Raw genomic sequence first — 15,866 nt, 5'->3', positions numbered from 1 at the left:
TATTATTAACCTCCTCTCCCCCCACTTCCCCCTTTTGCCCCTCCCTCTCCCCCCTTCCCACTCAGGACAGGCGATCGGGAGGGAAAGAAGGACAGAGAGAAGAGAGTTGGAAAAGTTAAAGATGTTTTACTAATGATACTAATAAGAATAGAGAAAATAATACAAAATATACAAAACCAATCTTGTAAGTCTCAGCAACTGCAGAGCCAGCACCCAAAGTCCTGGATTAGACTCTGTAGCCAACCGGAGCTGGATTCAGTCTCTCACTAGGCCTCAGTTCGCAGGGACGACCAGCAAGGTCCTCTCCTAATGTCAGCCATGAGGAAAAAAGGGAAAAAGGGACAAGGGGCGAGATCCTCGTGATCTCCCACTTTTATATGAAGTATTCACGTGAATGGAATGTTATACACCGTTGGTCAGTCTCTCGGTCATCAGTTTTCTCGTTGCCCCTCTCGCGAGATGTCCATCCGTGCTTATCAATAAGTTTGCATTCCATTGCTAGGTTTAACCAAAACATGTGTTGGGTTCTCCAGGAAAATGCAGCTAACATGAAGGCTTTAGCTGGCAGGCAAATTCACTAAAAGAGAAACTTGTTTTTAACAAAACCAGGACAACCCTCTATACTACAACCTCCTTTCAGGTAGTTGTAGACAGCGATAAGGTCTCCCCTCAACCTCCTTTTCTCCAGGCTAAACAGCCCCAGTTCTTTCAACCGCTCCTCATAAGACTTGTGCTCCAGGCCCCTCACCAGCTTCGTTGACCTCCTCTGCACTCTCTCTAGTATTTCAATGTCCTTCTTATAATGAGGGGCTCAAAAGTGAACACAGTATTCAAGGTGGGGCCTCACCAGTGCCAAGTACAGTGGCACAATCACTTCTCTAGTCCTGCTATTCCTGATACAAGCCCGGATGCTGTTGGCTTTTTTGGCCACCTGGGCACACTGCTGACTCATAATCAGCCAGTTGTCAATCAACACCACTAGATTCCCTCTCTGCCAGGCAGCTTTCCAACCACTCTTCCCCGAGCCTGTAGCGCTGCCTGGGGTTGTTATGACCCAAGTGCAGGACCTGGCACTTGACCTTGTTAAACCTCATACAATTTGCCTCAGCCCAATGATCCAGCTGGTGTAGATCCCTCTGTATGGCCTTCCTAGCCTCCAGTAGATTGACACTCCCACCCAATTTGGTGTCATCTGCAAACTTACTAAGGGTGCACTCATTCCCCTCATCCAGATAATTGATAAAGAGATTAAACAGAACTGGCCCTAATACTGAGCCTTGGGGAACACCACTCGTGACCAGTCGCCAACTGGATTTGGCTCTGTTCACCACAACTCTTTGGGCCTGGTCCTCCAGCCAGTTCTTTATCCATCAAAGAGTACACCCATGCAGGCCATGAGCTGCCAGCTTCTCCAGGAGAATGCTGTGGGATATGGTGTCAAAGGCCTTACTGAAGTCTAAATACACAACATCCATAGCCTTTCCCTCATCTACTAGGTGGGTAACTTTGTTGTAGAAGGAGATCAGGTTGGTCAAACAGGACCTGCTTTTCATAAACCCATGCTGACTGGGCTTGATCACTTGTTTTTCTTGTATGTGCCGTGTGACGTTACTCAAGATCATCTGCTGCATGACCTTGCCCAGCACCAAGGTTAAACTGACAGTTCTGTAGTTTCCTGGATCGTACTTCCAGTCCTTCTTGTAGATGAACTCTGCCCTGGGGTGTTATCTTCTTGTTCTCAGACTAAAACCAATCAACAACCATGCTAGCTATGAAAAAGAACATTTTCTGACTGCATGAAGAAAATTAACTCACTTTCAGTCAAACTAGCACATAGGAAAAGCAAAACTGTGCGTGGAAGCAGAGCAAAATAAGGAATTCATTCACTGCTTCCTGCAGACCTGCAGCTGTTTAACTGTTTCCAGGAAAACAGGGCTTCCTCATGCATAATGGTCCAAATATCCCCCCTCTTCTTCCTTCTTTCCCACAGCTTTTGTTGAGTCCCCTCCCAACTTCTTGTGTATCCCCAGCATACTCGCTGATGGGTCAGTGTGAGAAACAGAACGCCTTGATGCTGTATAAGAGGACAGAGCCAGGCTCTTTTCAGTGATGGTCAGTGACAGGATGAGAGATGATGGTCACAAACTGAAATACAGGAGGTTCCCTCTGAACATCAGGAAACATTTTTTGACTGTGAGGGTGGCTGAGCACTGGAAGGGGTTGTCCAGGGATGTTGTGAAGTCTCCCTCCTTGGAGATATTCAAAAGCCATCTGAATACGGTCCTGGGCAACTGGCTCTAGGTGAGGGGGTTGGACCAGATGAACTCCACAAGTCTCTTTCAACTTCAAACATACTGATTCTAGGCATATACTTTTCCTCTCTTTGGCCAGCTCTTTTCAGGTAACTATTGCTCCATCCACACATGAACCAATTCACACAAAGTCATGCATAAGAGGCTTTTATAACCATTCTTTATGTTGTGTAAACTTGAACTGTAGAACTCTGTACTGCAGGATGATGTAGGTGTTCAAAGTTTACATAGCTTTAAAAAAGCAATGGGTAAATTCACAGAAGAATTATTGGGTGAGGACTATTAATACAAGGCTCTATATCTGGCTTAGGAAATTCCTGAGTTGTTTGAGATTGGGGAGCATTCTGGAGACTATTGCTATTTACTTGCCCTATTCTTATGCCCTTCCCCAAGGGTCTGTGAGTCTGCAATTGGCTCCTGCTGGGAACAGGTTCTAATGTAGATGTCCAGACCTAGTGTTAGTTAGCTACTCTTAGGATGATCAATTGCTGAAACAAAAGTAGAAGGATTCTCTTGGCAGGGGCTCTGTAGGTGGGGTATCTTGGTGAAATTTTCGAATATAGCTACTCTGATAGTCTCTCTAAGCTTTAATTTGTTAAACAGATAAGTCTTATTTTTAAAGTATATGAATTCTTTTTGGTTTTACCCCTTAACATGTCTGATGATTCTGTCTTACAGAAAGCACCTCTACTGCTACATTACAGACCCAAAATGGATTTGCTGTAGGAGAACTGTATTTTCCTTCTGGACAGTTTTTTTGCAGAGACTGTCATCTGGCACCTTAGTGCAGCACTTAATTCTCATGTGACATGAACCAGCAGAATAATTTTGGAAGATCGTAGTGCTTCTATAGCAGACTGTCCTGAATATTTCTAGGGATGTGCTGCATGGATTTTTGGACAAAAATATATATATATTTATTTTTGTACAAATGAAATAAATCGCAACTCAACACGATTCTACTAGCACTGAGTTTACAGGTAGTGAAAACACTTCACAGTTCCATGGAAGTCAGTCTGATTCATCTATTTGTAGTTACACAAAAATAAGTTAAAATGGTGTGGGAGAGATTTAAACTTTGCTTTTAATGCCAAATTACTATATTTACTTATATTTTTGACTTTTAACTTTACAGCTTGTTTCAGTATGTTTTTCTGAGGTGTTCTTGTTTTATATAGTATACCCAGTTATGTCAGCTTTAATGAAGCCATTCTACAGAGCATTCAACATACCTAATGATACAGTGACTGTTGATATTTATTATGCTGCATTAAAAACTTTCTAAAAACCTGGAGATCCAATTACTTCATTAGTTTTGCACAGTGTTTGTTCTTTATTTTGTATTTCAGTAGTGTTTTAATATCCTCCCTTTGCATGTTGATTTGAAATTAGTCCACTTGATTTTTTTAATATGCCTTAATATTTTGCCATGGCATAAATTACATCTGATCATAAGAAATACTAATAAGTGCTGAACTTGTGAAATTGTTTTAAAGCAAATATGTCATTGGAGCTTGCAAAAATAAAATCTTAATTTAGGGAGTATTTGCTATTTCATTAGCTGTTAAAATTATGGCACCTTTTGTTGATGTTGCACAAGTTTCCATTTCACTAGCTAAAAATTCTTCAGGTAATTACAAACCAATTCTGTGTTTCTTTTACTGTTTTCTATATGAAACCATAGCTGTTTGTAGCTCAATTACTATTTATCTTTGAGGTCAGATTAGATTACAGGGGCACTATCTGGCCTTAACTGATAATTTTGTTTGTGTCAAGCCCTGAGAGATGCAAAGTACCCTATCTGGATGTGTGTCTGTGTACAGATGTGCACACCTTAGAGAATCCACTTTCTGTAGTGCTTAGCAGTAGCAGTGTTGACTACACCAATTGAAAGGCTTTTTTAAATATTCAGCTTCATAAAAATGTGATAGTAGTTGAAAGTGACTTCTGCAAGCTGTATGCTGCATAGCATTATATATAGCATGGATGTGAATGTATCCGACATGGAGTCTTAAGTAACTGAAAAGAATATAAGTAGTATTATTGGCAGCCTTCAACTGAGTTTTCCTGTCAGCTGAAAATGGCAGTTATATCAAACACACTATTCCATAAAATGTCAATGGCTAGGAAAATCAGTATGCCTGTTAGCACTGTCCTGCTTCTTCCAGCTGTGCTCCCCTACTTTGCAAGAAAGCATTGCTTAACATTACTTGATAATAGCAGGTTGATCTCATAAGAGGCTTATTCAAGTTTTCTAAATCCTACTGCCTCTTCTTGAGTTTTCCAATAGCTACATTGCTCTGTGCATCTTCCATGCTTTTCTTAATTGAACTTTTCAGTTATTCTTTTTGTAGTTCTGCTGTTGCCAGAGGGAAGATCTAAGTTCTCTTGTTTGTCTTAGGAAATGGGGCCCTTGTTTTCGTTTATGGCCAAAGGTGGTAAATGGTGAAGAAACTAAAAGAAATGCAAAGAAAAAGTGTATTGAACTATGGGGATGGTCAAGAGAGCCACAGTAAGGCCAATGGAGTAGAGCCATCTTTGAAAATGATGATGTGAGACCAATACATTTGAACACCTGGGTTAGACATGACTTCTTTATGTCAAAGCTTAGAGCAGGGGTGTCAAACTCATTTTCACTGGGGACCGTGTCAGTCTCGCGGTTGCCTTCAAAGGACCGAATGTAATTTTAGGACTGTATAAATGTAACTACTCCTACATGATCCCCAGTGAAAATGAGTTTGACACCCCTGACTTATTTAATGTGTATGCGATGGAATTAGAAGTTTGCTCTGTTTTTGCTGTACTGTTTCTGGACTCGCTTACCTACAATTTAGCTTTTATCTGGTTTTAGCATTAACAGAAGTTACAGAAGAGGATGAGATCTAATTAGTCTCTATTTTTGGTAGTTTTTCACAGAACAGTGAATGCAGATGATTTGGATGTATATGTAAGTTAACATAATAGGCCTTTCTGGAGCTATCATTGTATACTTCCCAGTGTAAATCAGGGACTAGTTCCAGTTGGTGAGGCTTCCAAAGACTGCAAATACGGTTATAAGCACCCATCCTCCATGAACCTCTAATGTACCTGAGACAGACACAGAGCTCAAGCCCAGAGACCATGTAAATGCCTAATTCATTGTTCAGCTACAGTCTAAAGGTTTAATAAATATATTTGTGATTGGTCTACTTCAGTATGTGTACAGTGTGGAACCTTATTGCAAGATCAGATGTTGATGCAGTGCTGTTGAAGTTTATCGGGATTTTAGTGTTTCCCTGTGTAGCTCTATAACTGAAAGAGGTTAGTAGTTACAAACATAAATTCATAAAGCTCTCTGCCATTTGGTTCTAAATCTTTCTCTAACACTCTATAGTATAGAATATATGTTTGCAAGTTTGTAACTACCTTTGGAATCACTCAAATTTGTTACGGTGCTATATCAATATATTCAAATCTGTTTATATAGGTATGTACCTGTAACCAGTGTAACACTTATAGCTGGTGACTGCTCATAATAAAAAAAAAAAAAAAACACCAAAAAACAACCAGAACCCTATTGTTCACATCATGTCACAATAGATATCTTCATTACAAAAACTATTTCCCATGGGGAGGGGTGGGATGGTGTCTGCACTATTTGTTTGCTTTCTAGCCTTATGGAAAGACTGGATAGACTAGAACTGAATTCAAGTCAGAGGCAAGCCTTGGAGTCAAAGTTGTGTTTTACTTCTTTGAAGCTTTAGAAACACTTGATTTAATGTCATGATTATATTGGCTAAAACAGTACTGACTTCTTTCTCTCTCTTTTTTTTTTTTAACTTTTAAATCTGAAAGTTGGGCTCAGTATAGATATTTTTTCAATACTGATGAGATCATGATTAATTTATTTTGATCTTAATTAAGATAACATTACTGTGAAGTGATTTTTACAGCCTCTTACACTGGTAAATAATTGCAGTAAAAAGCTATCTTGTAGCATTATTCTCAGCAGCAATGAGACTAAATTATTCCAGGCTCAGAGTCTCACTAGATAGTTTTCATTAAAAATAGGTAATTCACAGAAAAATATATAATATTACATTTAAATAAGATTTGGGAGCTTGGAAAAATTAACTTTATAAAAATTATTTATTGTATTAAGCATTCTGGTTTATTTTATCATTAGAGTACTTTTTAGTTTCAAAGGTCCAGCTTTATTTGCAGGCATATAAAACTGTAAAAAGTTTTTACAGCTTCTTCCTGTTCTATTAGGTTTGAATGGCCTTTATTTGTATGTCTTTGCTATGTATGGCTAAAGAGCTTTGCTTATTCTTTTGTGCAAATGGTCAGAAACATGCATTTATAAGACATATGTTTAAACTGTAAATTTAGTATCTACTTCTAGATTGAAAAGCAACATAGGGATTTTCATAAATACATTCAGTGGGGTTTTACTTGGGATTTTCATTTGTGGTTTGTTGTTTTTTTAAGAATGAAGTTTGGAATTGTATGGGTTTGCAAGATCTTTAAGTGGAAGAACTACCCATTGGCAATATTTTAAAATGGATGATCTAGCAAGAAACTTCAATATGAATTGTAGAAGTAATATGCAAAAGATGCAACCTATCTGAAATTGTTTTGTGCCGTTGTTATGTCTGGTATCTTTGCGTGCCATCTAACCTGAGAATATTTATTTTTATTGGTTGTGCAATAATATACACAACATTGTCACCTCTGAGAATGTGGGACTGCAAAAATGAGGCTACATTTATGATTATACTGATTTTTTTCAATAGACTGAACCTTTGAAAGTGTATTTGGCTCTATTGTTGTTATAATGGCATAATTAGTCTTAGGAGATTCACTTTTTCGTACTGAATGGTAAATGGAACTATACAGCTAGCCTATTTTTCAATTACCTTGTTTCCCAAAAAATAAGATAGGATCTTATATTAGTTTTTGCTCCAGAACTTATTACTTTTTTACACATACAGCTGCCTGGACACTATTTAAATTGACTTTTTAAATGAACTGTAACTAGGGCTTATTTTTTTGAGTAGGGCTTATATTTCGAGCATCCTCAAAAATCCTGAAAAATCATGCAAGGGCTTATTTTCGGGGTAGGTCTTATTTTCAGGGAAACAGGGTATAGGAATCTTACCACTGAGTTAAGTATAATCGGAAAGAGTCAACTAGTCTGTATGATAACACATTAATCTTCATAAATGTGTTTTCTCAGTGGTACTTAAGAAATGTGTTTAGTACATAAGGTTGAATTTTACAGAAAAATCTAATTTCTGCATTTCCTCAGGTAATTGATTCAGTTTGGACATTTCACCAGAGATGTTAATACAATCTATGCTTCAGTTTTTCTGCCTGAAGTTAATAACAAGAAAAAATGCCATACATTCTAGAATCTTTGCATAAGATTCACTTAACTATAATTGAGAGGTATTGACTTCTGTCTGTTTTAAAGGTACAAAGAGAGCATGGAAAAATAATTTAATGTCTGTTTTCATCAAAATCTGTCATCATGTACAGACACTGTCTAGGAACCTGTCTTTTGTGGGAAGCCAACAGTCATATTTTTACAATGGAGTTTGATATGCCTATACGCAAATTTAAAACTCTGTTGTTGTTCGAGCCACTTGAGTGGATCCTCAAGGCTTCTTGAAATCTTTTGAAGCCACCATGATCTGCTGAGGTCAGATTGCAAGATAGGGGCTAAAAGGACAATTCTGCAAACTCTTACAATGGCAACTTTATTACTAACTTAGGTGGTTTAACTGAAAGCAGTGGAATCATTCATTTGGACAAAATTGCTTAAATGTGTGTCTGCAAGATGGAATCCTACTTTTTGAAGGATGGACTGGTGTTTCTGTATCTTTTAAGTTAAAAAGCATTGGTTTAATAAAGTTCTTTTATCCAAGTAATTTAATTGGACAAAAATATTTTATTCTTTTTTCTGAAAAAAACATTAAGGTTAAAGGACAATAAACCAGTACAATCACTAAACCTTTATCATCGATATGTGGTATAATAAAGAAACTGAAATTATCACAATGTAAGGCCATATTTTTTGACTTGGTTTCACTTGAGACATTACTTTTTTATACTGTTTCTATGCTGTTTCCAGTGTGATTTTTGTACTATTGGTGGCTAGTTTTGGTCTAAAGAAGCCTTTTGGGATTATTGCTTAATGTTTTGATTTTACGATAGTGATGCTTGTATCCAGTGTTTTGCCAAATAATATTATATGCTTGTTAATAAAAGTTAAAAAGCTAACTGAAATCCTGCCAGGCTGGTGGTAGTTGGTCCGTTCCATTCCCCCTTCTCCCCCTTGTACTATACTATGCGAGCTAGTCCTTTATGTTCTTAAATATACATGGTTCTGTAATCAATCTTTATTCCCATCTTAGTTGAGGTGTTGACATGGTCCAAAGAAGTACTTTATGACATATGATGCTGAAATATCTGACAAATGTGTGGCCATAATTGCCTATCAATTAATTAATGTCTTCTGTTGTGGGGACAGGAAGTAGGTACTTTACCATTTTTGTGTATTTTTGAGTATAAATATACTTAGAATAGAATATAGAATAGAACTGCACACAGTATTCAAGGTGAGGCTGCACCAATGCTGAATACAGAGGGATAATCATCTCTTTTGACCAACTGGTTATGCTGTGTTTTGTAGTGGCAGAACCCCCCCTGGGGAGATGGGGTTGTCACCAGCCTGGCTGGAAGGTGAAGTCAGAGACAAAAGAAACAAAAGGAACTCTATAAGAAGGTAACAACCAATGAGCAATCGCCGACACGCGCATGCAGGGCGCGTGGACAGTGCATGCAACCTATCACGTTACTGTATAGCACGTGTTGTAACCAATCACATTGTTGCAAGGCGCGTGGACAGGGCAGCTTTTGGTATAAAGCTAGCCCGGTCAGACAATAAAGTTGAACTCTGTGAACATCATATTGGTGTGTCAGGTTCCGTCTCTCACATGGAAAGCAACATTTTGGTGACCCCGATGCAATACTTCGTATCGAAGATCACCGGAAGTGAAGACACAAGAGGGCCACCGGGCCAGCGAAGATAAGCCGGATGCTCGAAGAAAAGCGGAAAGTAGACCTACGGGGAATCAGGCAGCATGGGAATCACATAATCACAGAATTGACTGGGTTGGAAAAGACCTCAGAGATCATCAAGTCCAACCCTTGGTCCAACTTCAGTCCATTTACTAGATCATGGCACTAAGTGCCATGTCCAATCTCAGTTTAAAAACCTCCAGGGACGGTGAGTCCACCACCTCCCTGGGCAGGCCATTCCAATTCCTGACCACTCTCTCTGTAAAGAATTTCTTTCTAATATCCAGCCTAAATTTCCCCTGGCAGAGTTTAAGCCCATGCCCTCTTGTCCTATTGCTGACTGCCTGGGAGAAGAGACCAATCCCCACCTGGCTAGAACTTCCCTTCAAGTAGTTCTAGAGAGTGATGAGGTCACCTCTAAGCCTCCTCTTCTCCAGACTAAACAATCCCAGCTCCCTCAGCCTCTCCCCATATGTCTTGTGCTCAAGTCCCTTCACCAGTCTTGTTGCTCTTCTCTGGACCCGCTCCAGCACTTCAATAACTTTCCTGAACTGAGGGGCCCAGAACTGAACACAATACTCCAGGTGTGGCCTCACCAATGCAGAGTACAGGGGAAGGATCACTGCCCTTGTCCTGCTGACCACGCTATTTTTGATACAGGACAGGATACCACCCTGTGGGATGGGTCTGGGCAACATATAGGGCCCTCTGTTCCCCTCAGAAGGGAGTCGCCAACTACAACCACCCTTATTTGTTTTTTCCTTATAGCTGCAGTTGTAATTCTTTTTGTAGATGAGGTCCATCCAGGAGGCTCTCAAGGGCAGATCTTCTTGGCTGTTCTCTGCCTGATTTTCTGGGTCCAGGGCCTCATATCTATTTGTTAAGGGCACCAAATGTGGCATCCGCGGAAGAAAAAGCAATAATGATAAGTATTCTGCAGCTGGCTGCATGAACAGGAAGATACTTGGAAAAAGACGCGGTGGAGCGTCTCTTCTTATTCGCCCAGTTGAAGGGGTGTGTCCGATCGACAGACGAGTTTTTTTCTCCCGGTACATGGGAGGACATAGGGACTGAACTATGGGAGGTTGTCACAAGGGGGAGCCGCGAGGCTTGCGACCTCGCCGGGCCGTGGCGGGAGATCAGGCAGGTGATGGAGGAAGTCTCAGGGGAGTGAGCCGGAAGTGTGTGCCGTCCCCCCACCCGCCGCGAGCTGCCCCTCTTCTGAGAACTCTGAAAAGTCAATGCGCTGGTATGCCCCGTATCAGACTTGGAGTTTTGGGGAGGCGGCGAGTCGCTTATACCCTCTGCACCCTTTGAGCCATTGCCTGCTTCTGACGATGAAAGGCAGCAACCAGTAAGTTTCAACAAGCCAGGACAAGTTAATCCAGCTGACGTGCCTCTGCCGGAGGACTTGATGGAGCACCAGGATGGACCACCACAGAATCACCCTGACTTCCAGGAGAGAAGAGCTTAAAGGACTTACTGAAACGGCAGAAGACTCAGATGCAAGAAGTGTTAAAAGCAATGAAGCGGCTAGATGGCGGTACAAGTAAAACTTCGCGGGTAATAGCATATAAAAAGGCGTCAGATACAATTAAGGATGGGTTGGAGGCAATTGGCAGGGAATGTGAAAAACGGGGAAAACAGGAACAGGAGGGGCGGAATTGGACCTCACTCCTGAGGAGCTCCGAATAAAAAAGGAGCAAATACAAACATGGGCAAAGCAATGTGTAGAAGATGGGATGTGGTCAATAAGGGAAGCAGATGAATATTTGAGAGCGCGATATGGAAAAGGGCTGGAGACTGGGTCAGCAGATCGGTTCGCGAATATGCGTCGACTTACTGATCCACAGGGAAACACAAGGGAATTGTATAGCAGTGACAGTAATGATAATTTGGGTGCTGCCCCTGTGCATCAGGGTAGAGATATTCCTCGAGATCATTCTTATAATGCAGGGCAATGCTGGCAAGGGGTAATCAGGGATGCAACCATTGAAGGGATTATGTTACCTGGTAGTATTACAGCAATGCCAGTATATGTAGATAACAGAGGGCAAAGGCAGTGGTCGCCCTTTGATTGGAAAACGGTTAAGCAGTTGCAAAGTGCAGTTATGCAATATGGTATGGATAATAAGCATGTGATGCAGCTAATCGATTCATTTTTCAAGGGGCGAGTACTAACTCCAACAGATATTCGCGCATTAATGGAGTTATTAATTCCCCCAACGGGGTATCTGCTGTTCTTGGACAAGTGGCAGGGGAAGGTGGAATTGGCAGTATTAGAAAATGTTCATTTACCAGCTGATGATCCATTGCGGTTAGCTAGCATGGACCAATTACCGGGTCATGGACAATATGCGGATGGTGCCACTCAGGCAGCGCTTCATCCAAGGATTTTGCAGCAAACGCAAGGGCTTGCTCTGGCGGCAGTGAAAGAATTGCCAAATAGAGGTACCCCTGTGCCACCCTATTCTACAATAAAGCAGGATCCTGGGGAACCCTATATGAATTTTGTGGACCGTTTAAAAGAAGCTATAGATGCTTCTCCTAACCTGACTCCAGAGGCAAAAGCTGCTGTGGGGAAAGATTTGGCCATGATGAATGCAAACACCCAATGCCAACAGATATTAGCCGGTTTGGGAAAAACTGCTTCTCTGGCAGAGATGGTGGAAGCTTGTACATGGGTACTGATTTTGCAACAGGAAGCAGAAAAGGCAAAAATACATGCTCTAGCTCATGCTGCAGCCTTGGCTTCAGCACTTAAGCCTGCAATGAAAGGCCGAAGCCCTTCTTCTCATGGCCTAGCATGTTTTACTTGCGGACAGACAGGACATCTTAAAAGAAATTGCCCTCAGTACGCTTGGAGAGGGGGACCTAGTAATGGTAGTAGTCAGTCACCAGCTCCCCTCGATTATTTGCACTTTGATGGCACGTGCAGTCGGTGTGATGAGTATGGACACCAAGCAGTGGAGTGTCGATCAAAATTTAAAAAAGATGGGACACCGCTGCTGGGAAACGGGAGGGCCAGAGCCAGGGGCTGGGGCGTGATGACACCACAACACCAGCCAAGAGGGGGAACAGCCATGGTTGTTTTTGCTCAGGGCAGCAACCTCAGGAAGCGCAGGTGTCAACATCGCCGTGGAAACAGATGTCACAATAACAGACCAGTCTGTACATGTTGTTCCATCTACAGTAACGGGGCCCCTAGGGTATGGGCTGAGTGCGCTTTTAATAGGCCGCTCTTCTGCTTCAAGACAGGGATTGTTTGTTTTGCCTGGATTAATAGACACCGATTATGCTGGACCCATAGGCATTATGTTGCAAGTCTTAACACCCCCTGTGACTATTAAACAGGGGACCCATATAGCGCAATTGATACCCTTCAGAGCATGTGTCCCAAAGGCTTTATATGCAGAAAGAGGTCAGAAAGGTTTTGGCTCTACCGGAGCCCCTGTGGTTGCTTTCACAGAAAAACTGACTTTGGACAAACCATCTCGGTTAGTTTCCATATATGGGCCTGGAAGTGAGATTAGGAGAAAAAGAATGCTTTTTGATTCAGGTGCAGATGTGACAATTATCCCTTGCACTGATTGGCCTCCGTGTTGGCCTTTAGAAGCAGTAAACACCATGGTAGTGGGGATTGGGGGGGCCACCCCTACCCACATCAGCACACATATGGTTAAGATAAGAGAAGAGGTCGAGGGCTTAGAGGCATGGGTACGACCTTATGTTCTGAACACGACAATTGCATTATTAGGAAGGGATGCAATGTCTCAGTGGGGAATAGTCATGCAGTCGCCTTTTTGATAATGGCCATTGCAGCGAGCAACACCCAGCCTTGTATGAAGCTGAGTTGGGAAACAAATGATCCTGTCTGGGTGGATCAATGGCCATTACCAAAAGAAAAGCTCGTGCATTTAGAGGAGTTGGTTGAAGAGCAACTCCGTCTCGGACATTTGGTCCCTTCCACCAACCCATGGAATACACCTGTTTTTACTATCTAGAAGAAATCAGGGAAGTGGCGTTTGTTACAGGACCTCAGGGCAATTAATGCAGTAATGAAAGATATGGGGGCACTGCAACCAGGTCTTCCTACCCCAACCATGCTTCCAAAAGATTGGGATATAATTGTCATTGATTTGAAGGATTGTTTTTTCACGATCCCATTACACCCAGAGAATTGTGAAAAGTTTGCCTTTACTGTTCCAGTGCTTAATCATCAAGCTCCCACGAAAATATATCATTGCGTAGTGTTACCTCAGGGAATGAAAAATTCTCCTACTATTTGCCAATGGTATGTAGATTTGGCTTTAAAGTCATTTAGGCAACAACACCCTCAGATGATCATCTATTATTATATGGATGATATCCTTTTGTGCAATAAAAAGGAAATTAGTGAGGATACAACAATTCAGTTGACAAAGCAATTATGTCAGTGGGGTCTGGTTGTGGCACCAGAAAAAGTACAGCGAACCGCACCATGGAAATATTTAGGATATGAGCTAACCCAGGCCATGATTAGACCTCAGAAGCTTACTATGAAAGCAAAGGTAGCAACCCTTCACGATGCAATGAAGTTGGTAGGGGAGTTGCAGTGGATAAGAAATGTTGTGGGAATTACAAATACAGATTTGCAACTGTTGTTTAGTCTCCTTCGTGGGGGACGAGACCCCCAAGAACCACGGTGCCTTACACCAGAAGCACAAAATGCGCTTGAGCAAATTTCAAGAAAAATTTCACAGAATACTGCTCAGCGGATAAGATCAGAATTGCCTGTTACTCTTTATGTCTATAATACCAATAAGGAGGTGGCAGGACTTTTGGCCCAGTGGAGCACGGAAGAAAAGGATCCGTTGTTAGTATTAGAATGGATATTTCTAAACAAAAACAAAAAAACACCATTCCGAGGTGGGAAGCCATTGCCCAAGTGGTAGTGAAAGGACTAAGCCGATATCTGACCTTGTCTGGATTGTATGTTGCTAAAATTGTGATCCCCATTTCTCTCAATCTGTTTGAACAGATCCTTCTCAAACATGATGATCTTGCCTTAGCTCTTGCCTGGATTCCAGTGCAGGTGGACAATCATTATCCACCGTATCCCATATTTAAAACTAACCTCCCCTTGGAGCCTATGTAAATTGTTAGTGAGCATCCATTAGATGCCATAACTATTTTCACAGATGCGAGTAGTTGCTTATACAAAGGAGGTTTTGTATGGTTTGAGAACGGTCAATGGCATTCACAGATTGTTGCAGCTGAAGGATCAGTTCAAATTTTAGAATTACAAGCGGTGATAGCGGCGTTACAAAAATGGCATAACTGCCCAATTAATCTGGTAGCAGATTCTCTTTGTGTTGTGGGAGCTGTACAAAGAATACATGGAGCGCTTTTGCAGCGTGTTTCCAACTTCTTGTTGTTTGAGGCATTATTAGATTTGTGGAACGTGTTAGATTATAGAACAGCGCCAGTATTTATAATGCATATAAAAAGCCACTCTAACCTACCAGGTGGGCTAGTTGAGGGAAACAACATTATAGACAAACTCGTGGCAGTGACAGATGTATCTCCTTTTGAACAAGCCAGAAAAGCTCACGAGTTCTTCCATCAGTCCTCAGCATCACTCCGAAAACAGTTTACTCTTACCAAGGAACAAGCTCCATCCATTATCGCAGCTTGTCCTGATTGTGCTCGCATAGTGCCTCTGCAACAAAAGGGAGTAAATCCTCGGGGCTTGAAGCCAGGTCAGTTATGGCAAACTGATATTACTGAATTTGCACCGTTTGACCGACAAAAGTACATTCATGTGTCCATAGATACCTGTTCAGGACTGTTGTGGGCTACAGCTTTGACCTCAGCAAATGCAAAAGCGGTAAAGTGTCATTTATTACAAGCTTTTGCTGTCAAGGGTGTTCCTACACAAATCAAAACAGATAATGGTCCCACATACCGTTCTGACACACTTGCAACCTTCCTCGTCCAGTGGAAGGTACAACACCTGTTCGGAGTCCCTTATAATTCTACTGGCCAGGCAATTATTGAGCGTGCACACCACACATAGAAAAATCTTCTGTCTGTTTTGCAAAAACAAGGGGGAATTGACGTGAGCCCAGAAGAGGCATTGTATGTGCTGAACTGGCTTAATCCTAAAAGTGAGACTGAAATGGAACCGGTTGTTATGCACCATATCAAAAATGTCAAAGATTTTTCCGAAAATGTACCTAAGGTTAGTGTGTTTAATCTGACAACACAACAATGGGAAGGTCCTATGTCATTAATAACCTGGGGAAGGGGATATGCTTGTGTTTCTACAGGTAACCATAATTTGTGGATCCTGACAAAGTGGGTGAGACCTTGGCTAGCTAACAAAGAAGAAACCGATTGCAGTGATGACAACCCTTAACCTCAGAGGTATTATCACTTTTAGCAACGGATGTAGCCAATGTTGAGCATACCACTTTGTAAAACACAGCAGCGATTAAATTTTTGTTA

The 15,866-nt window shown here is 41.5% G+C and overlaps 1 protein-coding gene across 5 annotated transcripts in view; it reads left to right on the top strand.

Moving 5' to 3' along the window:
* LOC136114637 (polycomb group RING finger protein 3) overlaps positions 1-9,159 on the top strand; it is a 117,219-nt gene extending 108,060 nt beyond the window's left edge. For 4 of the 5 annotated variants that reach the window (XM_065860055.2, XM_065860057.2, XM_065860056.2 and 1 more), the window contains one exon: positions 8,989-9,159. In XM_065860055.2, coding sequence (XP_065716127.1) covers positions 8,989-9,042 — 54 coding nt within the window. In that variant the 3' untranslated portion in view covers positions 9,043-9,159. Of the gene's footprint in view, positions 1-2,990; positions 6,099-8,988 lie in introns of those variants that run through there. The other variant, XM_071801647.1, reaches the window with a different exon arrangement.
* The last annotated feature ends 6,707 nt before the right edge of the window (positions 9,160-15,866 follow it).

The sequence above is a fragment of the Patagioenas fasciata genome, chromosome W (genome assembly GCF_037038585.1).
Source record: "Patagioenas fasciata isolate bPatFas1 chromosome W, bPatFas1.hap1, whole genome shotgun sequence".
Classification (NCBI taxonomy): domain Eukaryota; kingdom Metazoa; phylum Chordata; class Aves; order Columbiformes; family Columbidae; genus Patagioenas; species Patagioenas fasciata.
This window is presented reverse-complemented; position numbering and strand designations above follow the sequence as displayed.